The 24,169-nt window shown below is 35.0% G+C and overlaps 1 protein-coding gene across 4 annotated transcripts in view; it reads left to right on the forward strand.

Annotated features, from left to right (window-relative positions):
- GRIK2 (glutamate ionotropic receptor kainate type subunit 2) overlaps positions 1-24,169 on the forward strand; it is a 639,603-nt gene that overhangs the window by 363,577 nt on the left and 251,857 nt on the right. For all 4 annotated transcript variants that reach the window (XM_047734793.1, XM_047734792.1, XM_047734790.1 and 1 more), the window contains exons 8-9: positions 19,236-19,379; positions 22,275-22,382. In XM_047734793.1, the coding sequence (XP_047590749.1) occupies positions 19,236-19,379; positions 22,275-22,382 (252 nt within the window). The remainder of the gene's footprint in view (positions 1-19,235; positions 19,380-22,274; positions 22,383-24,169) is intronic.

A 24,169-nucleotide genomic window follows, 5' to 3' on the forward strand; every position in this document is an offset into this window, starting at 1 on the left:
AAAATTTTAATTCCTGTGCCTCGGTTTCTTTGACACCATCATCTCCTGGTTCTCTGTATTCATGGTCCCTTGCTTTGTGGTCCTCTTCCTGTCAGTCCTTATGTGTTGGCTCGCTTCTCATTCTACCTTTACTCCTGGGTGCCATTTGCTCCTCTGCTTTAGTCCTTCTCCCTGACCTGATAACTTCCAACTTAACATTCCTGGCCCACTCTTGTCTCCTAAGACATGAAGTTATACATTCAACCCCATCTACCAGACATTTTTACTTGCAAATTTCAGAGACAATTCAAACCTATCATCATCTTCTTTCCTGGAACCTCTTGTCTACTGATGGGGATACAGCAATTGGAGAAGTCTCTATACACCTGGAGATTATGCTCTAAAGGAGGGGAAAGATAATAATCCCTTGAATGTGATAAGTGCTCTGAAGAAAAGTAAGAGAATAAAGAGCAGTTGGAGACATATTATTGATAACATTGATGTACATTATTTTATCTCCATGAATATCATGACCATCTTCTCATTATCCCAAACAATAATAAACCTGAATTACTACTGCCTCCTTTCTGTTTGTCACCACTCCCTTCATCTCCCCCAAAATCAATGAACAAGTCTACTCATAAATATTTCCTGAATTCACCCATTTTTTTTTCTTCTCCCTGTTCTTAATATGCTCATCTGAACAACTTTCCTCCCTCACTGGGATTATTTTAACAAGTCTGAAGATCCCCTTGTCTCTAGTTTTGCACCAAAGTTTTACACCAAAGGACACAAGAGTAGTCCTGTCTGAAAGTAGATCTGATCATGTGTCTCTCCTCAAAGCACTTTAATGGCTTCCCGTAGCCTACAGATAAAATCTAGATTTGTGAGCGTGGCTGACAAAATCCTCTATTTTCTGATTTTTGCCAGTAACTCCATCTCTTCCTCATCACTAAAAACCCCCATCCTCATGGTGCTTCAACCATAGGGAATTTTCCTCAAGTTCCTCAAGACTGTCTTGCTGTCTCTCATTTGAGCCACCATACATCCTTTTCCCTCTTCATCTGACTCTTACACCTCCTTAGTGTCGATATCACTCCTTCTCTGAGGCACCCAAGGTAGATTAGGGTTTCTTGTATGTGGCTGCTATAGCACCCTGTCCCCCCATTTCAATTTTAAGATCTTTTTTAAAGAGAGAGACACAACAAGAGAGGGAACATAAGCAGGGGGAGTGGGAGAGGGAGAAGCAGGCTTCCCACTGAGCAGGGAGCTGGATTGGGGCTTGATCCCAGGACCCTGACCTGCCCTGATCATGACCTGAGCCGCAGGCAGCAGCTTAACAACTGAGCCACCCAGGCGCCCCCATCTTGCTTCTATTTTTGTCTCTAGCATTAGCACGGTGCCTAGCATGGGGCAGCTCATTATGGATTGTATGTGTGCCATTTATTTGTGTCTATCTCGGATTTCTTTCTGAATCTAAATGATGTTATATATATGTTAATGTAGTCTTATCTAAATACAGATGCTGACTGCAGGTGGGCACATCAAATTGGCTTTTTCATTATTGATATTTTTTTTCTAGGAAGAACAGTGAAATGATCCAGTTGCATTTCAGTTTTAGAGGGTACATTTACTTCCTCTTTTGCAAGAACTACCTGGGTTAGTCTTGAAGTTCATCAGCCTAACACAGAGGCAGAGGTTTGATATTCCTACTTAGGGCACAAGAAAACAAAAAAAGATATTTTGTCCTTCAGGAAGTGTTTTCTTGTGAAATTAGTTTCTCTCTCTCTACGAACCAGAAATCAACTTGTAACCTATTCTTGAAAATCTAGAGAAATGGCAGACACTACCTTTAAATGAAGTTGTTTTGGGTGGATATAATTAAATGGTCCTTTTTTTGAAAATTAAGAACATGGCAAATTTGGATTTTCCTATGCATCTACAGAAAGTTAGTTTCTCAAGAAAATGCTATGAGTCATTTTTATGAAATTCTTTCTTTTTGCATCATAAATAGTCTAAATCTTAAAATGTATGGAAATTTAATCCTATCAAAATTTAAATTAAACATTTCTTGATTAAAACAACATTTGAAGTTACCTTTGTTTTGCAAGGTGCATTGATTAGAATAATGAGCCGAATATCCATTTAAAATACTTTCAACTTGAAGAGATTGTTTAAGAAAGTGATAAACATGGGGCACCTGGGTGGCTCAGTGGTTTAAGCCTCTGCCTTCGGCTCAGGTCATGATCCCGGGGTCCTGGGATTGAGCCCCGCATCGGGCTCTCTGCTCAGCGGGGAGCCTGCTTCCCTTCTTCTCTCTCTGCCTGCTCTCTTCCTACTTGTGTTCTCTCTCTGTGAAATAAATAAATAAAAATCTTTAAAAAAAAAAGTGATAAACACATAGTCATCATTAGATCAATATTTGCCTGATATACTCTATATTTATTCCACTTATTCTTATATAGCTGTTCATAATTTGGAGACTTGCTTTTAAAGACTGAGAAAATCAATCTTAATATTTAACAGATGTTTTTAAAAAGTGAAATAGCAATGTCATTAATTTCATATTTCTAATAATCGCTCATGAGTATTTTTTTCTAACTCTCGTGGCTGGCAATTTGATATCATTGAGGGTATCAAAATGGTATCCTTAACAGTTCCTGAAATGGTTTAAACCCCCCTCAGCGTCATTTTTGACATAAATGAACACATTTTGGATTTCTATAGCATTTATTCAGTTGAGAGAATAAGATCTGCTATGTTTACCGCAAATTCCTTTTTTTAATATCGTTGGGTATAAATAAGATACCTCAAACCACTATGTTTGAAAACATCTAGTCATGACATGTAATTGTCAAACTGTGTTTTAGGTAAACACAGCATGTCTTTATAACCAAATGACTTCTGGGAGTGTCATCCTCTAGAACTGAGCTGCCTGCTAACGACCGTGCTCAAGACAGAAAGCAAGCATATTAGTGCCTTTCCAAATGAGCCCCATTCTTAGTGAGCACTGCTGTAATTTTATGTAATAGCTCAGGGCTTCATTTGCAGGAAGCAGACACCATGTTAATTAACAGAACAATGCTTGCAGAAAAGCTTTAAGATACTGCTTGATTAATCACTTATTCCTTTTGATGCCCGCGTTTAGAAAATAATTCTCTATGTCCCCTGATGCAGATGTCCTGGCTGGTTGTAGACATCCCAAAGGGGCAGTCTTCAAGACTAATGTGTCATCCAGGCATGTTTTTAACTCACCTGGTAATCTTCGGGCCTGATTCTTACTTCTGATTGGGTTTATGTATGAGAAGTTGGATAATTTATAGTTTAACCTCAGAGAAATTAGAAGTGACTCAGGTGAACCTGAGTATTACCTAGAATTCCAAACAAATAACTGCTACTTTTAATTAGAAATTCAAATTTGCCTTTGGTCCATTAATTCTGTTGTTTATAAGCACAACACATAATATTTAGATATCAAACATGAGTAAAACTGTGCTTCAATTATTTTTATGTCATGCCAAAGAATAATAATTATAACTTCTTTTCTACCTAACAGTATTTTCATACAATATAAAAATATAAAGAAGAAAGGTAAACTTTTCTATGATCTCATTATTTCTCTCTGTAAGTATTTATGAAGTTAGACAGCTATAGATACAGTAAATTAAAACTAGGGACATAAGCTACATTCTGTTTTATACTGAAACAACGTGTATCTTAAGAAGGTTCATAATTGAAATTTATTCAGTTGTTAAAAGTAAGGTGGGTCTATTAATATTAACTTGAAAGGGCATATTCCTAAGGTTTGCTGTTTTTTTTTTTAAGCAAATTGTAGTAGATCACATTTTTGATTAAAAGAATAAAAATAAACACAGTATCTATATGTGTCCTTTTAGATCTATATAAAAATAAACACAATATCTGTGTGTATGTATCTTTTTAGATATATGTTGTTGAGAATAATTACCTCTTAGGAAGTTTGGAGCACAGATGGTGCACTCTAAAATATTTTACTGGATGTAATCCTGTACTATTATAATAGGAATATATTATTTTGTAATGTGAATATGTAAATTTTAATATCCATCTTTACATGTCAATAAATATACCTCTGGACAATAATTTTAATAGTGTTACAATATATTCAGTTATATAAATATAATGTAATTTACTTAACTTCTAGGAACCTTTAGGTTGCTGTATTGTTGTAAAAATATAAACTGCATTATAATGCACATATTTGTATATAAATCTACGTGCACTTGTCTTTTTATTTCCATGAAGTAAATTCTCCAAGTAAAATTAGAGTGTTCCAGTTTGTGTTTGCCACATATTTCCAGAATGTTCTCCAGAATAGTTGTACCAATTATTTCTAGTACCCAACTATGGATGTTAGCATGCCATTACTGACCTATATCTGGTGAGGAAATTAGGATTTTTCTTACATAGAAATTTTACTGATTCTCTCAGGTTGTTTGAGGCACCTGGGTGGCTCAGTGGGTTAAGCCGCTGCCTTCGGCTCAGGTCATGATCTCAGGGTCCTGGGATCGAGCCCCACATCAGGCTCTCTGCTCAGCAGGGAGCCTGCTTCCTCCTCTCTCTCTGCCTGCTTGTGATCTCTCTCTCTGTCAAATAAATAAATAAAATCTTTAAAAAAAAAGGTTGTTTTTTCAATATTAAAAAAAATAATAATTATTTATTTGAGAGAGAGCACAAGCGGGGGGAAAGGCACTGGAGAGCAAGAATCAGACTGAGTAGGGAGAATCCACTGAGTAGGGAGCCCAACTCAGGACTTGATCACAGAACCCTGGGATCATGACCTGAGCCAAAAGCAAACACTTAACTGACTGAGCCCCTCAGGTATCTCTCAGTGATCTTTATTTTATAGAGTACTCTGCATTATCGTAACATAGGTGGAGGTAATCTCTAAAATAGATACCTAATTTATGTTTTTAAGCATGTTGTATGTAGCAGCAATTCATGTTAGCATAAATTATCATGGTTAGTAGAAAAAATAGAATCTTTGAAATTTGATAAGCTTAGGTTCAGACCTCAGGTTTGTCCTTTACTGGGTTGATTTAAACCTCAGCTCCTTGGGATCTATTACTTATATTACTAGATTATTAAAGAAAATTAAATTAAGTAGTATCTGTAAAGTTTCTACCACCATGCCATTTGGTAGTTGTTATAGAAACCAATCCTTTCACCAAATAACTTCTTTGTGAAATATTCATTTTCTTTCTGATTTAAGAAAAAAGAGGCAAAATTATCCATAAATTTAAAAACAGATCTGACCAGTAAAGTTATTATTACTTTGCTGATGTGCTTATTACTCTGGTTTTTGATATCTCTTTTGAAACTTCACTCTTAACTTTTGATCAAGGATAGTTCTTGTGATTCAGCTAATTTCAAAGAATACTGAAATTAAAGTAAACTTCACTATTCTTTACATGGTGGGTATGTGCAAACCTTTGTACTGGTTTCCTTGGGAGCAGAAGTAGGTGCAAATGCCTACGTATAAAATGTGTTGAATTTTTGTTCAGCACTTAACATAAAATGATTCTTATATTTGCAGTTATTTTTCCTTCAAAATGCAACCAAATGTAAATCTTCCTTACGGCCATATTGAAATGGAGAGAAAGGAAAGAGAAGACGGTAAAGGATATACAGCTGTGTAAGAGAGAAATGGAGAAAGTTAGGATCTGTAATGCAAAGTAGTAGAAGAACTATCACCTGATGCCCCAAACTCTGGAAACACTGGTGTCTACTCAAGTTTAGAGCCTTGTACTGAGGTTCCTTGGACATACTCAGGTGTCATTAATAGGATTTGAGTCAATGCATACTTTATCAGACTCCTTTCCATGAGACCCCCAAATCTAGCTTATAAGCAAAAAGCTCAAGGATCAACTTGAACACATTCTGAATGTGTTTTAATTTGAATTTCTTTCCTTTCTTTCTTTCTCTTTTTTTTTTTTGTTACAAATTTTATCAAATGTCTGTGTTTTAACAAACAAGGAAAGAATACTGTCTCATCATTCCTTAAACTGTTTTTTTGTTTCTTCTGGTGATTTTTTTTTTAATGTCTTTTAAAGCATTTTTTAACATCCTCTTGCTGCTAATTTCTCTGTGGAATTGTTATTCCTTCTGGCTTTTCCCTGAGCTCCTGCCACATATCACCCTCCATTCTTCCTTTGGCTGCAGCTGTTCAGTTGTCAAATCCAGTAGGTGAAGATTATCCAACTATTTTCTCTCCTGAGTAAAGTTACATCACCCTCACTTCCTGTTCTTTACCTTCTTTGAATTAATTTCCTGAATGGCAGGGGGATTCAGTTAAAAAAAAAAAATGTTGTAATGAATGTTTTTTATGTCCTGGTTTGTGATTTATAATTTGTTTGATCAAGTATAAAACTCAAAAGTGTAAATGTCAAGAGTTAACTGATACTGCTTAATCGGTCATTTCCAATTTTGATGTCAGTCTATTAACCTGCTGACTAAAAGGGCATTGTAGAGTATTAGTTTGCATTTGGTTTTAGAGTTCTCTATGATTTCTTCCTTAATAATGTTCACAGCAGTGTACCATTACAGTTTTTTGCTTCAGTTCACATTCTGATTGTCCCTCAACCTGTGTAATTCACAGTGGGAAAGGTAGTGTTGATTCAGACAAAATTTTGATCCATGCATTTTGGCAGGCGTTGTGTATACTTCTGTGTCATGTCACAGTTGCCCCATTTTGTGCTTTTGTAAGTGGAACCAGTTGACAATACTATACAGATATCTTAGCAGTTATCTAAAAATTTCCTACCATATTAAATGTCTTTCTACAAAGAATTAAGTGCCTTAATATTTAGAGGTAATAATGCTATATTTGGTGAATTTATTTAATAAAACAAATCTTTTAGTGTTTTTAAACACTAAATACTAGCTTTTTAGTATATGTATAATTGTATATCGCATGTTTTTCACATATTTTCAGATTTTTTAAAATGTGTATCACAACTCTGTGGGGAGATAAAAAAACATAATCTTATTTTGCCCAGAGGCAAACCAAAGCCTAAGGTTGTATTATTCATGATTCTTCTAATTCCAGTTGTCTAAAATTCCTTTAGTTGATAGCAAAAAAGAAGCACATTGGTCTTCTAGCTTGTAACGTACAGGATAACCATCTTCAGGTACCTTTGGATTCAGGCGCACAAAGAGAGTCATAAACAGGTTCCTCTCCATCTCTCACGCCCTCTTTTGTTTATATTGGCTTCACTCTCAGGCAACAGTGCAGAGGTGGCATCAAGGTTTATAACCATGAGTACAAAACTCCAGGAGAAAGAATGTACCTTTTTCCCAAATGGCTCCCTCAAGAAGCCTTGTCACTTGGCTATGCCTGAAACAGTGCTTATTACCAGGTCTGGAACACTTGGAGCTAAGATATTGGGTCATGGAATGGACTCAGGGAAAGAGGTTCTGCTTCAATAGAAGAGATGCCAAGGAAGAGAAACAATAGATTCCCTCAAAGATGTTGCATGACTTAATTGGAATCCTATTTTTGGTCTTCAGCTCCATGTTATTCTTTTAGTCTTCCACTTAGATCAGTTCTAAGATGAAATGATATATACTCAACATTAGGGAAAACCTTTAATATTTATCCGGTAAAAGGACAAACATGTTCTAATGTCTGAAAGGAGATGTTAGGAACCTCAGAATGTGAACAAACTATAATCTTTAAAAAAAATTATGAGAATTCTGATTGACCTTTTCCCCTGATCTCACCATTCCTTCCAACTTTTGTTTTCTTAGCTTTTCCCCACTCCTTTGTTTTTTGAAACTATGGATATTAATAGAAAACTCTTTCAAATGGTGGCTAATTTTGAAGATAGTTGGTACTACTGCAGACTAAACTAAATACCCCCATATTGACCTGCATATGCCATTATTAAGAATTTTGGTTTACTTGTTTGTTCCACTCACCCATGATGAATACCCCAAGGGTCTAAATCATCTTTGATTTCTCAGTTTTATTGCTAAAGCTTATAATTGTGTTTGCTATTAGTAACACAATAATAACATTAATAATGCTGTTAAATGAGTGAATCAAACTGTAAAGCACTTAGAGACAAATGAAAAGAGAGTTTGAAGAATATATATTCATATGGGAGAAGAGATTCAAGAGACCTGAGAATGAGTAAACAAAGGCATTTCTTCGTGTTACTAAAACAAGTTAGTTAAATCAATGTATTTTCCAGTGTGGAAAATAATCATGTTAACTAAAACAGTGAAGAGATGGGAAGTCTTCAAATTAGGGACCTAGCATGCAAATCAATCCTTAATATTTTCCTCAAAGATTTTTGCCTCATCTAAACTGATATGAATTGCTAACATACTTGAGAGTCTCACTCTTCTCTATAAATTATGACATAAAGAGCTTTTACAGTTTTTTACACTTTTGTAAATTTATCCAATTCAATCCTCACAACTCTATGAGGTAGGTTATTATTCTATTTATTTTAAAGATGAAGAAATGACACTAAGAAAGATAACATGACTTCCCATAATGGCTAATAAGTTATAGAATTAAAGTACTAAGTCCCATTAGCTTTCTATGAAAATTTTATTTTTTCGCATTTCTGTGAGAAGTTACTATTACAATTTTTTATAGAGTAATAAGCACAATACAAAAAAATACAATAAGAACATGTAAAGTTATAAAAGGTATATATGAATATGATTGATGTGCATATCTATTGTTTTATTTTTTCAGAAATGTCTTTATTAATTTCTTCCCTATCCTTCAAGTCATGCTTAAAATGGATCACTACTATAATTTGATTTTTGGTTTGAGTAAGTGATATATAAAATTTTAGGTTCTCAATTTTTATAGGCATTTGGATTTAGTATTTACGTGAACATTTAGACTCTTGAGCCCAAATTTCTGGTGTATTTTGGTTTGTATATTTCTAGATCTCAAATTAGAAATAATTACTCTATTAACATAGAAATCAATTTTACTTCATCATATTGAAAGGAGAAAATATAAACAATATTGATGAATATAAATTTTAAGTGCAAGAAACTAATCTGAGCTCTGAATATCAAAATAATTGGATATATTAGAGACCAGCTGGAAGGACAAAGAATACTTCCCCTTGATATTGACTCTTCTCTAGATCAATAGTAGTTCCAAATGTAGTAAAAAGCATACGATTTAACAGGGCCTAAATTATTAAGCCTAGTGCCTTGTTGCTAGAGAGTTCATTAACAATCCCATCAATACAGTGTTCTTCATGAACGTTAGTAAGAGCTTCATGGAACATTTTAAAAGAGAATGAGATATCTCAAAGGACTGATCTTAGTTGAAAAAATTTAATTAGGTAAGAATAATTACATTAGTTAAATGAAACTTTTAATTGAAAACTTGTTGGCATTTTCTAACCTGCTTCACAGCTTTCCCTAATCATTTACATTTAAGAAGTAAAGAGTTTCTCTACATGGCATTTGAGAAACATCTAAACATCCTGGAATTGTATATAAAAGTTTAAAGGAATTTAGAAAGTGTAGCAGTAAAAAAAAAAAAAAAAGAATTTTCTGCTTGGGAAACGGTGCATTTTAAGGATATATGTAGGACAGAAAGAAAATTATATAGAAATGTTCATGGTAAATACATATAATTATTGGAAATAATGCAAAATAGTCATCTCCTAAAGCTTTCACAATTGTAATGTTAAAACTCCATGGACTGAATTTCAAACGTTATAATGCTCTAAAAGCTCACAAAAAAATATTGTTTGTAAAATTATTTTGTTCCATGTTGTCAAGGAAAATGTCATCGAGCAAGAGTTCTTGCAAAATTAATGGCCAAAAATTGAATAATATAAACATCAAGAGCCAATGAAAACTCTTACTGTCATAATTAGCATAGATCCCATTTTAGATTGTATTTTCCCAGTTGCTATTCAAAATAGGTTAATTAGCTATCATTACTTTCTGGTAGCCTTTAGCTTAAGCCAGAGAGCACTGGTTTGAAGAGACATAGACATTTATTCGAATTCACAGATTCGCAGGGACATCAAGCAAACGAATCTGTTAATCCCTCAGGGCATTACTCCTGGCCCAGACCCATTTCTTTGCAGAATCCCAGCAACACTGTCATCCGGTGTGGTCTTCATACTTCAGCTTCAGAACATTGCTGAAACTTGAATTTTGTAACTCATCAATTTGGCTGTGAAGCTGAAACCCATTCTATTCTTTACTCTTCTCTTTTTTTATATCTTCCCCATAAACTCTTATCCTTTTTAGCCTTCATAGGTGCTGAATGCCATAAGGGTAGCTACAAAAATTCATATTCCTTTTAAAGATCTCTCATCATGCAGTTTTTGGCATCTCCTCTTACTCAGCTAATCCACAATGGAAGAATCTCTCTGGTCAGCTAAAACGTGAGAGGTATAGGCATATCTATATTCTCAGGATGTAAGAGGACACAAAAGTAGATCCTGGGATCTTAGTGAATGAATATGGGGAAGAGAGAAAGGGTTTTAGTTGTCCTCTGCAGAGTATTGGGAAGCCAGGGTGGGCTTTAGTGTGGGTGGATACTTTAACTGTGAAGTTAAATCAACAAAGAAAATATAATACACGTATTAGAAGACTTTAATGGACCACACAGAAATTGGGTAGAGTATGGAGCAAAGACAATGGATAAAGAAAAGTGACTTTTGATTTCCCTTATTTATTAATTCATATGAAGTTTATCAAACAAGCACATAAATAATTGTGGGAAGAAGATAGATAAATTAAGATTATGGTTGTATTACAAAGGCCAGAATACAATTGGAGTGAAATGTAAGATTCCTAGGAAGAGGAATGTAAGCCACAAAACACCTTAAAATCCAGCTGGCTCCAGCCCCTCTTCTTACAGATGAAGAACCCGGAGAGAAGAAAAAATACGAGGCAGATTCGTCTGCTGTGTAAGTATCTGCCCAACAGCAGCCCTTCCTTTAGCAACAAATGGAAGACACCATAATACTTTACCACTTATGTTTATTCTTAAATTCTAAATTTGTCAGGCAACATATGTGTATGTAGGTTTCTTTGTGTGTCTTTTTTTTAGGTTTGAATTGTGGCATTGTGTGCACACCACATTTTACAGGGATCACGTTGTTGTTGTTGTTGTTGTTGTATGATTTCCTTCTTGCTCCATTCCCTTTCAGAACTTGGTCTGCTTTCCTGAACAGCGTGAGTTCTGTTCCCTCATTTAGGGTAACAGTGGGTGCAGAAGGGTTGAAACATTATACTTTCTAAACCAGTTCCTTGTTTTGGCTCGTGGCCATCTCGAAGAGATTACGGCTCTTCTGGTGATCATCATCATCATCGTCTAACACCTGCCTATGCACCATGTGCCAGAGACCGTGCACACTGCTTTAATGTATTATCTCATGCAGTCTGTGCGGTCCACGCAGCTGCTGGTAAAGAACTCTGTTTCAGTACAAAGAGCCGGCAACAGAGAAAGCATGATGGCAGCTGCAGTGTAACTGGGTGAATTGTCTCTGACAATTGGCTCCCGACTGGGTCTGAGGGCATTTCTTCTTCAGTCCCCTCCGTTCAGTTAGCAGCCACTGCGCACCTGCTCTGAGCCGGGCAGAGTGCTGGGTGCAGTGTGCCAGCTGAATGACTGAACACCAGCCTGCCTTCCATGTGTGATTCTCACCCTTGCTCAGAGGGGGGGCTGATTCTCTGTCCCATTTCGGCTTGTGCTGACTGCACCAGGGAGCTCCAGAGGTCAGAATCCACCCTTTCTCCCCTGCCCTTAACATCCTTAATATCTTCTCATTGAAGAATCATCTTTGTTATGGTTTTTCTCTTGGAACTATCTGGTTTTTAAAAGTGATTTTCCAACAAGGACGAAATAGGGCAGATCCTCATTTTTATGTCCAATTATAAAATGTAGAAACAAGGCAAGGGGGATTTAATTTTTTTAATTTGTTTTAGATAAAGGATCGAGTCGATGAAAGGGCCAGAATTCATAAACTCAAATTCCATTTGTTAGACCATGCTGCTCTGTGTGCTGTGCACTATACTTCAGATGGGAATTCAGGAAATGAGCAAAATCTGAGACATAGGGGTTCCAGAATGGATCTGCCACCTGCCAGCTAACATTCAGATCTCAGAGGGGACATGCCTGCACTTATTTAATGGAAAGATAAATGTGTTCACGGAACTGTTACTATAAATTCATTTAGAAACGGGACAGAGGCTGCACTCACATTCCTCCCAGGTCTGAGCTACTGGCAGATTTGGTTCACTGTACCTCTGGGAGGTAATACATTCGAGCTAGGTGGCAAAGTGTGATTGTTATTCAGAGCTTCCTAATACCTATTTCTTTTACAGTTCAAACGAACTTTTGGTTTGACTTTGTCAATTTGTTGAAAAATGCTTTTATGTACTTAGTATGGGCATGGCTATGTTTGGAGTACTGTGCAGGGTATTACAAAGATAGGCATGGTAATTACCCCAAAGATGCTTGTGGTCTAGAAGGAAAGAAAAGAAGTGAGGAAACATAAACAGTTTTATTGAAACTAGAATGTGCAATGAAGAAAGAAAATACAGATCAGTGGTGCTTAGTTTGGGAGGATTCTAGATACTTCTAGAATAAAATGAAATCTAAGAACCATCTTTTCAGAAAAATGCATGATCATTCTTCAATTTTAAATAGCTCTGCTGGAGTAAAATCGGCATACTATAAATTTCCCATATTTGAATTGTATAATTTTATATGTTTTGACATGTGTTTGAACCCACGAAAACATCACTAAATCAAGATAAAAACATATATCACATCACTCTTAAGAGTGGTTATATTTCGGGTGCCTGGTTGGCTCAGATGGTTAAGCATCTGCCTTCGGCTCAAGTCATGATCCTGGGGTGCTGGGATCAAGTCCCTCATCAGGCTCCCTGCTCAGTGGGGAGCCTGCTTCTCCCTTTACCTCTCTCTCTGACTCTCATGAATAAATAAATAAAATCTTAAAAAAAAAAGAGTGATTACATTTAAATGTAAATTATTGTGTACAACATTGGGTGTGTTTGGAACCCAGGCCAAGAGCCCAAATATGCAAAAAGTGCTTAAGCAGAATGACACTGCCACAAATGTAACTCCACTCAGCATAACAGAGAAAATAAATCGTGAAAGGTTATGTTCCATGTTCCCCCTGTGAAAATTCAGTGGGGGTACCCAAAACCCACACTACTTGGGGAATACCCAAAACCCACACTACTTGGGGAACATAAGAATGCTCTTCTCATTGGAAAGAAAAATAAATACTTTTGATAGCTTTTTTCTTTTTCTTTTTCTTTTTCTTTTCTTTTTTTTTATTTGCTAAGAGAAGTCTTAGTATTTCTGAGGGATTTTATGTACCAATATTCTCTTGTATGTCTATATGGAGTTCAGGATTGTTCATTTCTAGCTCTTTGCTTCATACACCACATAAATAAAACGTATGTTTAAATTTGTTGTTGCACCTATCTCTCTCAGAAATTTACAGAGGAGATGTTTAATGATGATGATTATAGTGATCAAAACCAGAAATAACATATGCAGTCAAGATGGACATGCTTGGTAACAATGCTTCGTATTAAACGCTTCTGTTAAATGAAATCTAAATATATAGAAACGTTTTGACCATTCACAGCATCTATGATTATTCCTGCTTTCATATGTTGTGAAATGTTTCAATTATACTTACCAAATCAAAAGTATTAAACAATGATAATTTTTGTCATTTGAAACTGTTGAGAGTATCTAATTCCCCTGAATCTTCAATTATTTTAAAATGCATAGTGGACTTTTCCAGAGCATAATGTAAACTGTTCAATACTTAAAAGTCTCATCAGACTGAAGGTTACTTGAGATAGATGAAATCATACTGGGTGACTAAACTAATTTCTGTGGCAATAATTCAACCATAGAAATTAGCATTTGTCACTCTTCCACCTGTGCTCCCTATACACACTCCATGCCTAAAAGTAATTAGACTAGGTATCAGATAAACCCAGCAATAAGTTAGGGAGATGGTTATTGCATATTTAAAATGTATGTGAAGACACTTCTCATGATCTTTTGAAGCCACCAGTTTAGGTCACTACAGTTTTATTGAAATGTATAGGACTATATCACATAATTGTAAAGGTTTGCAAAGGAAGTTTTTGGCTGACAGACATTCTTTGTAAGTTAACTAACTTATTTGGGAAAGAAAAAAAGAGTTCCAACTCCAATCTAGCCTGAGGTAGTCTCTCAAGTGTGCCCATATTCCTATCGATAGATACTTGACCTAGCAGTGAAGCATGGAAGTTAGCACTTAGGTCTGTCTATACCTACCTGGTCTACACTTCCTTCTGAACTCTATTCCCAGGGCAAAGAAATAGTCTAGCTTTCCAATAAGAATGATCTATTTATATATAAGAGAGTAATTATTCTTTTTCTTTTTAGATTTTTTTAAATTTATTTGACAGGCAGAGATCACAAGTAGACAGAGAGGCAGGCAGAGAGAGAGGAGGATGCAGGCTCCCTGCTGAATAGAGAGCCCAATGTGGGGCTTAATCCCAGGACCCTGAGATCATGACCTGAGCCGAAGGCAGAGGCTTTAACCCACTGAGCCACCCAGGTGCCCCGAGAGTAATTATTCTTAAAAGAGAGAAAATAGGACAGATTTTTTTTTTTCCTCTGCTTAACTTTTGTCTTTGTAATTTAGGATGTGACTATAATTTTATCTAAACCTCTCATATAGACTTTAATGACCAAATTGTACACATATTCCATTTTAATGTAACTGGTTAAATTACAGTTATGTTTAATCCTGAAGCTTTCTTTAGAGGTAGCTATGCTGTAAATGAAAAAAATCTGACTTGGGAGCCAAAGGAACTTTTATCTGTATCTCAATTCAGAGACGTACTCTTTTTGGGACCTGGGGACATAATTATCTGGTGTTCAGCAGAGCCTCCAAAAAATGAAACTTGCTGCCATCATTTATCCTCCATTGCCTTTCATGGTTTTGGTAGGAATAAGCTGAAGAGATGTTGTTGGTTATGATAGTTCAGATGGTGGGTCGAAGAATTAGGTCTTGCCTGAGTCTTGTTTCTAAGTCTTATTTCTGCCAGTCATATTATGATAGTTCAGACAGTAGTTCAAAGACCTAAGCTTTGCATGAGTCTTGTTTTCTGAGTCTTCTTTCTCAAGGTGACAAAACCTTGAGAAAATTACTTTAACCTTACTAAGCTTCAGTTTCCTTCTTTCTAAAATCACAATAGTAATATCACCTAAAATATATGGTCTTGGTGGAATTAAATGAGCCAACGCACGTAAAGAAATTGACACGGTTGTGTAGTATAGTGTAAGCATCCAATATAACTTGATAGTAATAATAATATTATAAAAATGATAAAGTAATTAACTTGTGTGTCTCCTGGACTTTTTTCCTCCTCTCTTCCACCTATCCTGTTTTTTCCCCTCCTATTTTTCATCAAGAGAAAAGTCTTGGCAAGGGATTATAAGTCAATATGAGAGGGTGAAAGACTTAGCAAAGAGCAGCTCATTCAAATCTCTACAATTTAGAGTCGGGAGTAAGAGATGCCGCTTAAGCCTGATCTTGAAAGACATTCTAGGACCTTTCCTTTTTGAGAACACTGAGCAGCAACTGCATAGAAGAAATCTACTTTCATGAAGTCATTCCTGGTTAATGTTACTTCCTGACTAACCTATTAATGACCTAACCCCGTACATTGATGACTTCCTTTGTTTATGAGGTTGTATTTATCCATTCTCTATAACTTACACAGTTCCTTACCTGGCAGCCCATTTTTGTTATGTATTTACCACTTATCAAAACATGATCTGGATTAATACATTCAAGTACTTATTGATATTTCTTATATTTTGTAACTTTAAAATTATTTAAACTGTTTTGCTTTATTAAACGTGGAACTCCGAGCAAAAACCGGAGAATGAGCTGTGAACTCTGAATAGGTTGTCTGGCTTCAAATCCAGCCCCACCTCTACGTGCCAGTTACTGAACTGTTCTCTGCCTCAGTTTTCTACTTGGTACAAATTCAGTGGATTTTCAACTGCAGATTGGTTGTGAGAATTTAAAGGGAATGATTTAAAGAGAATGTCTTATCTGTAGTAAATACTAAATGAGTGTTAAGTAATACTATTACTAGTATAAGACAGATTTTCAAGCATATGCATTCTTGTGAAAATAAGAAAAACACTAGTTTTCTCACAACTTTTCAAAGGTGGAAGAATTTGCATATGCATGATTTTGCGAAGAAGACAGTAAAGTTGAGTCTGACAGGATAGCGAGTATAAATGGAAAATAACTCCATATTATTACATAAAACAACCAGTCTAAAGGTAGAACAAAAATAACACTCTAAACTGATGAAAATATCATACAGAGTAGTTTCAGTAGTTCTGTGTATCTCTTTATCATAAATCAACATATTTTAAACTGGAAATTCAAGAAGTAATTTGATCAGCAACTTTTTATCTACTTACAATTTTTTTCTAGTATTTATCTTCTATTTAATAAATACTATCTTTCTTTTATGATTATATTTAAAATCATAAGATCTCAAATAGTTGTTTTTTTTTTAAGATTTTATTTATTTATTTGACAGACAGAGATCACCAGTAGGAAGAGAGGCAGGCAGAGAGAAGGTGAGGTGGGGAAGCAGGCTCCCTGCTGAGCAGAGAGCTTGATGCAAGGGATCAACGAGCCTGGGATCATAACCCAAGCAGAAGGCAGAGGGTTTAACCAACGAGCCACCCAGGTGCTCCTCAAATAGTTTTATTATCAACTAGTGTGTCCTCTGATCTTGTTGCTGAAACTATGTACCAAAAACAATTTTTCAAACTCTTAATTTGGCAAAATCCCTTCTTAACATTACCATTTTAGATAAGATTACTATTCTAGAATTTTCATGTAAGTCTTATGTAAGTAAATCATGGCATATAGCAGCAATATCATATTTATATTATTTTAGTTATTTTGTGGAAATAGATAAAAATTTTCATCTTGAAAATTATCAAATGGTATTTAGCAAACTTCTATCTTAAAGAAACTGTAGAAAATAAATAAAAAGTTTAAATTCCTTTAATTACCAACTTTCAGGAGTGATCATTGGTTTCATTTTAGTGTATTTTCTTCTTTTTAACCTACTGTTATTATTCTTATAACACGTTATATGGTGGTTAAGAATACTAGCTATGAGCAGAGAGTCTGAGTCTGGGGCCTCTCCACTTGTTAACTGTGTGACGTTGCTTAGCTACTTAATGTCTCTCAAACTTGATTTCATCATTTGTAAAATGAGAACAATAGTAGCACATTTATTAAACCCTTATTGTGAGAGTTAAATAAATTACGTAGTACGTTTGAAGTACCCATAAAGATATATAATGGCTTATGCTAGACATACAGCTCTGCATAATCTTTTACATTTAGGATCATATCACATGCAATTTCTCATCTAACTGATTATTTTTCAAAACATCGTTTTTAGTTGTTATATAAAATACCATTGTGATTTTACTGTATTTCCTTCATTCAAACATTTGGTAGGTTTCCACTGTTTAAAAAAAAATAATAAATCATGTATGTAGCATTTGTTCTTATCTCTAACTTGCTTAGGGCAAATTCAAGAGAGAAATTACTGGGTTAAAAAGAATGTAGATTTTTTTTTTTTTTTAAGGCTGTTTTGTGGTGCAAATTGCAAAATTGTCCTTTCTCTTCCCTTGATTAGGGTGTGAAAGTGTTCATGACTCCATACCTTTGTTCACAGTGATATTTTTTTAAAAATGCATTTTAAAATTTGGAATCAAATCTGTCTTTCATATCTTGGTAACTGTTTTTACGACCACCTGTATGGTATCTGAGATCTGTCTCCTGAATGTTACCTCAGGCCAAAGACAAGTATCAGTCTAATCCTCAGGTTTATGACGTATGCCTGTATCAACTCCCTGATCCTAGTTTTACGCCGCAGCCATCAGAGGATGTGGAAGTAGTCAGCTGGTATTTATAAAGTGAAGGTTAGGAATGCAAGCTATATTCCCCCAAAGATTTATGAACTATAAAATGGCATTATTATTATGTTCTGTCATTGCATTGTGCTCTTTAGCTGTCTTCCATTTTATGTGGTAAAGCTCCTTAGGATCCATTTGCATGAAAGCGACTGTGTGTACTCATTTTGTATTGTATTGTGGCAAACGCTATAATCTACAGGGTTCCTATTCATTTTGGAATTCATTTCACAGCTCACTAATTGTGTGAATGAGAAGAGGAAATATATGCTTTTATTCCAAGGCATGCGAAGCAGATGGCCCAAAGTTCATTGCTAGCATTACAGTCAGTGTGGCCTTCGTCCGTAGGTAGTGAGCCTGGCATCGATCCGTCAGACACAATGCGAGACTCCATTTAACACAGCATTTGAACGTCACTGAGCCTCTGGTTTGTTATGACTTACAAACATTTTGTTTTTTATCATCAACTTCTAAAGTGGTCAGTCATTTGAGCAGGTGCAAACACAGTAGAATTCATATCCGTTTTCCTTGAGAAGACAAAAGGAACTTTTATTCATATGGAAATTTGGGGAAAAGAAAACAGTACAGGGGATTAAGCTTAGTTTCTTAAAAAAGGATTAATACATGTATTGAGATTCAAAAACTGTAGCATCATTTCTGAGATTGAACCTTTTGAAAAATTAAGTTGAAAAGATTGGGGATTATATTTAAGTCTTTTAGGTGAATCTCCTTTCAAATCTCTTTCACTCTTCCTATGCAAGGAAATTGTTTATTTATTTCATATACAATATGTCATTTATGTAACCATTCAAAATGTCCTCAGTTGCATTCATCCTGTGTGTGTGCATATGATGTGTGTCTATGACTGTGTACTAAGACAATCAAACAGAGCCAGAGGGGATGACAAAAAAATAAAACGATGAATGTCTTCACACATTTCCTACTTTAACAGAGATACTAGGACAATGTGAAACTGAGTTACCACTTCAGGAAAGGGAGCTAGGTCAAATGTTCTAATGGAGCTGATGTAGTAATTTGAACACAGCATCTTATTTAAGAGAACCAGAGCATCGAAGAACTGTTGTCTCCCTTAGGTGAAGGTAAAATGAGTATATATTTCTCTCACTCTTTCAGTCCCCTTCCAAACCTCCTCCTGTGGGTTTCACTTGTTGTACTGACTCCATATTTCCTTGTTCTTGGCTTTCAGACTGATGCTGCTCTAATGTATGATGCCGTGCACGTGGTGTCTGTGGGCGTCCAGCAGTTTCCCCAGATGACAGTCAGTTCCTTACAGTGTAATAGACACAAACCCTGGCGCTTCGGGACCCGTTTTATGAGCCTAATTAAAGAGGTATGTCGGGTATGTCGGGAGAAGCACATCTGCCTAGTCTCTTTTGTCCTCAAGATGAATGCATTGAGATTATTTTAGTTTTCCTCACAGGTGGCCTTTTACTTTTATATTTTGAATTCAACTTTCTTTCTTCCTCCATACGGGCAAAATTAACACTTTTACTAAAAGATACGGAAGAAAAAGGGAAAAATTACATGACAAATAAATAAATATCTTTCAAGATACCTATGATTGTGTAAACAGATGAAAATCTGTGACCTATGATTTATGACATTGTTAGTTTTCACCTCCCTGAATCTTTATAGGTATTACTTTTCATTTATGTGGAGATACAGTTTAAAGAATGTATTTTAGGCAACAATTTTTAACATGAATGCCATTTGCACTCCACTAAATCCCACGTCTTAAAGAATTGTTACTTAGATCTATGGTTCCTAAATATAATGTCTAGTTATTGTCATTATATTAGCAGTTAACATAAAACAGAGTATCTGCATTCGGAAAAGTGCAAAGTTTACTTTGTATTGTGTAATACAATCATTCTTATGGTCACATACCATTTCTGATTACAACTGTTATGGTTATAGACCAAGAATGCCCACAGTGAGGAAAAAAAAAAAGGTAAAACTCTGAAGATCACACCCCCCCACATACACACTCTTCCTGGTTGACCCATCATGACTGTCAGCTTGGGATACCTTTCATTTGAGTATAACAGGAGTTTTTATATGAAAGTGTGACTATGAAAATTTAGTCTTTGCTAGGAAAATCACAGGAATTATCCCCACATAAGATTTTTCTTAATGGGCTTTAAAGAAATCATCAATTCAACATATAATAAATTATTCATCTCAAAAATAAAAGTGAAAATAGGGTCATATTTAAGAATATGCCAGTTCCTTGGCAAAGAATACCCATGAGTTTTCCTTTTGTGATTTTTAATGTACTCTCAGATGGGTGAAATGACACTCGCTGAGGCATATGCAGTTCTTTATTTGTTTCGCATTCTACGTTTATGTCTGGTTTAAAACTGAGCATCAGAGAGCTGCAGACATAGTGCTCAGGTTCGGGCGGTTAAAGAATTGCTTTCTGGACGCAGCACCCGAGCGTTCAGGTGTGTGTCACACAGTCCTATAACAAACAGTTGTATGAAACTCACTATTGTATTTATTGTAAGGTGTTGTCACGGCCCTTGTCCACTAAATCACATGGTGAGCCTCTTTATGAGGACCAACAAGAGACATTCCTCTAAAGTTTCAATGCCAGGAAGAGCTGAGCTTCTCCTGCGTAGTTGGTATGTCTGACATTATGGACCCTGTGTATTGTGTTTATATCACACTTTCCTCCTTGCTTTGGTTGCTAGGTAGTTCAGAATTAGATTTGTGATTGTATTTTATTAGTTGTACATTCTTACCCGATAAACATTTCTTTATGCTGCCTCTATCTCAGATTGTGGTTTTTAACTATTCTCTACTTCTACTTCTGTACTTCTTGGTCAAATTGACTATTTTTGTACTTAGATGCATTTTTGTTAAGCATCTAAAAGTATTTTCTTTGGAAAAGGATAGGTTAAATATCTTTTTCTTCTTTATTGGAAACCAGTTAACACATGTTTAAATTCAGTGATGACATGTTGCAATATGTATATAGACATGTATTATAATTGTTACTGGTTTTTTTTTTAAAGATTTTATTTATTTATTTGACAGAGAGAGATCACAAGTAAGCAGAGAAGCAGGCAGAGAGAGGAGGAAGCAGGCTAGGCTCCCCACTGAGCAGAGAACCCGATGTGGGGCTCGATCCCAGGACCCTGAGATCATGACCTGAGCCGAAGGCAGAGGCTTTAACCCACTGAGCCACCCAGGCGCCCCTAATTGTTACTGTTTTATTTGTAATTTATTAGCCTAAAACTATTTTAGAATCCCTACACATAAGTATAGAAATACATGGAGCCTAACTAGTGTAGTAATATGATATCCATTTGTAGTCCTTATTGAAAGGTTACCCATAATCTATTTGGTTTCATTTCTTTGGATCTTGGTGTATATTCTTTCAAACATTATAGCTGTGAGTATATGTAACATTACTTGAAATTTTTCATATGTACATTTTCCCCAAGCTATTTCCAAATGGCAAATAATGGAAAACATTTTTTCTATATAGCCAGCAGAATGAGAAAACTTTCTGTATTAAAAACAAAACAAACAAAGAAAAACAAACAAACAAAAAAAACTCAGAAATTTGCTCACCTGCAATGGGTTTAACTCATTATGTAATTAGATTATTACATTTTCACTTCCTTCTATATGGAAAGCTCCTTTTACAGGAAGTATAGCTTGACATGAATAATTTTGATATATTTCTCCCAGTCCCACTTAAGGGAAAATAAAGTAATAAGTTAATTATTCTAAGAGGAAAGTGTATAATTGAAGTTGTATAACATAGGCTTTCCTAAATTCAGTTTCTTTCTTTGTAATAAAATAAGTTTATGTTCATATTAATATGAAGTTAGGAGTGATACTTTATAACAGTAATTCTATTTGCAATCTCTAGTGAGATATTCACTATCTCATGTATTATAATAAGTGACTAAATTATTCTCAGTTTGCAAAAGAGCTTTACTATTTAAAACAATCTTCGAATTTCTCATAAAAATTATTCATAGAAAATGCATTATTTAAAATGAAAATTTATAATAAGTTTTATACTGAGACTAAAGCAACATCTATAGACAAAAATCTTCCAAAGTGTAAGAGGAAAAAAATGTCTTAAAAATCAATAGTGATAAATTTATGAGAAGTAATGAAAATAATTTTTTGTATTTTTTGTGTGAAAAAATGTTTTATCTTCCTTTACTTGCTTGTGAATCCTATTTATTTATTTATTTTCCTGTAGGCACATTGGGAAGGTCTCACAGGCAGAATAACTTTCAACAAAACCAATGGCTTACGAACAGATTTTGATTTGGATGTGATCAGCCTCAAGGAAGAAGGTTTGGAAAAGGTACTTGAGTCATTCAACATACTTACTTTAATTATTAAATACAACAGATCCTAATGAAGAAATAGGGAAATAGTTCCTCTTGTAGCCACATTTCATTAACATTTAACTTTATTGAATAACTCTTAAAATGCATATTTGATTCATTATGTTGAACATAATAATTGAGGATTAGTATTCAAGGATAAAAAGTGTCCTAAGACAAATAAGTATTTTATTTTTTCACCAAGTTTTTCTTTTGCTTTGAAATGCATGTAATCTTTATTAGCCTTGAGATTTAATATAGTAATTAAAAATATTTATACTTATGTTTGCATAGACCTTCCTGTTTGGAGCAGGTCATAAAGAAAGATTAAATACAGAAGCATTATTTGCATTGCTGGGTCATATTCAAATGAAATGTCTTACTTAATGTACACAAAGTAAATTAGGTATATACATAAATACATTACACTGGTCTATCTTATTTGATTCTATTCCTAGGTTAAAGTCAGACAATGATTACAGAATTTGGGTATATGCTTACTTTAGAAGTATTTTAGTATAAGTTGTTTATATTTGTAATATATGCATTAAAGTATTTTTTCTGATAGATTCATTGAAAGTTTATTGAAAAGATGTTTTGGTAAGAACTTAAGAAAAAAATTGGGGCACCTGGGTGGCTCAGTTGGTTAAGTGACTGCCTTTGGCTCAGGTCATGATCCTGGGGTCCTGGGATCAAGGCCCACGTCAGGCTCTCCACTCAGCAGCAAGTCTACTTCTCCTTCTCCCTCTGTGATCTCTCTCGATTTCACTCTCTCTAATATAAATAAATAAAATCCTTAAAAAAGTGTGCCTGGGTGACTCAATCGGTTAGACATCTGCCTTTAGCTCAGATCATGATCCCAGAGTCTAGGGGTTGAGTCCCACATGGGGCTCCCACTGAGAGTCTGCTTCTCACTCTGCCCTTTACTCAGCTCGTGCTCTCTCTCTCTCTTGCTATCTCTCTCAGATAAATAATAAAATAAAAATCTTTAAAAAAAAACTCTTTAAAAAAGAAAGAACTTAAGAAAAAATTATATTTGAGATAATATTGTTTTCAAGATAATAAGGTGTCTTATGTTTCATTTAGCTATTAAACATGAGGCATTACTTACAAATGGAAACTGAAGAAGGAAATTGAATCAGAAGAAGGGCTCTTTTAACCTAAAAAAACAATAACATTTTTGAATGTTGATTCAAATAATTTTAGAAACAGAAAACATACATTTTTGATAATTTTACCAAGATAGGAAGAAATACATCATGACCAACTGATGACTAAAGTTGACAGGAATATTACCTCTGCCCAGTGAGAGTTTGATATTGTACCCTTTGAAAGACAATGCAAAGTCAGGAATCTTTCATAACAAACTGTAAAACAAATATTCATGAGGCAGTCACTTTCTAACTGCCTTGCTCCCACAATGAGAATATTACTCTATTTCCAAGACTGGAATTGATAATGGTGTGGTTTCATCAGCTCTTATGGGTTTTATTCCAATATTTACTGGAGATATTGTTATCTTATTTTTTTGGAAGTTTGCGAGTCACTAGGATGCACTCTGGCCATTGTTAGTATTTCAACACATCAATAGAGAAATGGCAATGTCTTTCTTGTTACTCTGGTCCCTGTAAAGGAAACAATAGAAAACCTTTCTCTAGGCAATAGTGGGGATTCTAGAAAGACCCTGAATATAAAGGTTACAAAGTACCATGTACAAAGTACATGGGGTGATCAACCAGAGTGATAAGCAAGGTACAACAATGTG

Source organism: Lutra lutra, chromosome 6, assembly GCF_902655055.1.
Source record: "Lutra lutra chromosome 6, mLutLut1.2, whole genome shotgun sequence".
Lineage (NCBI taxonomy): Eukaryota > Metazoa > Chordata > Mammalia > Carnivora > Mustelidae > Lutra > Lutra lutra.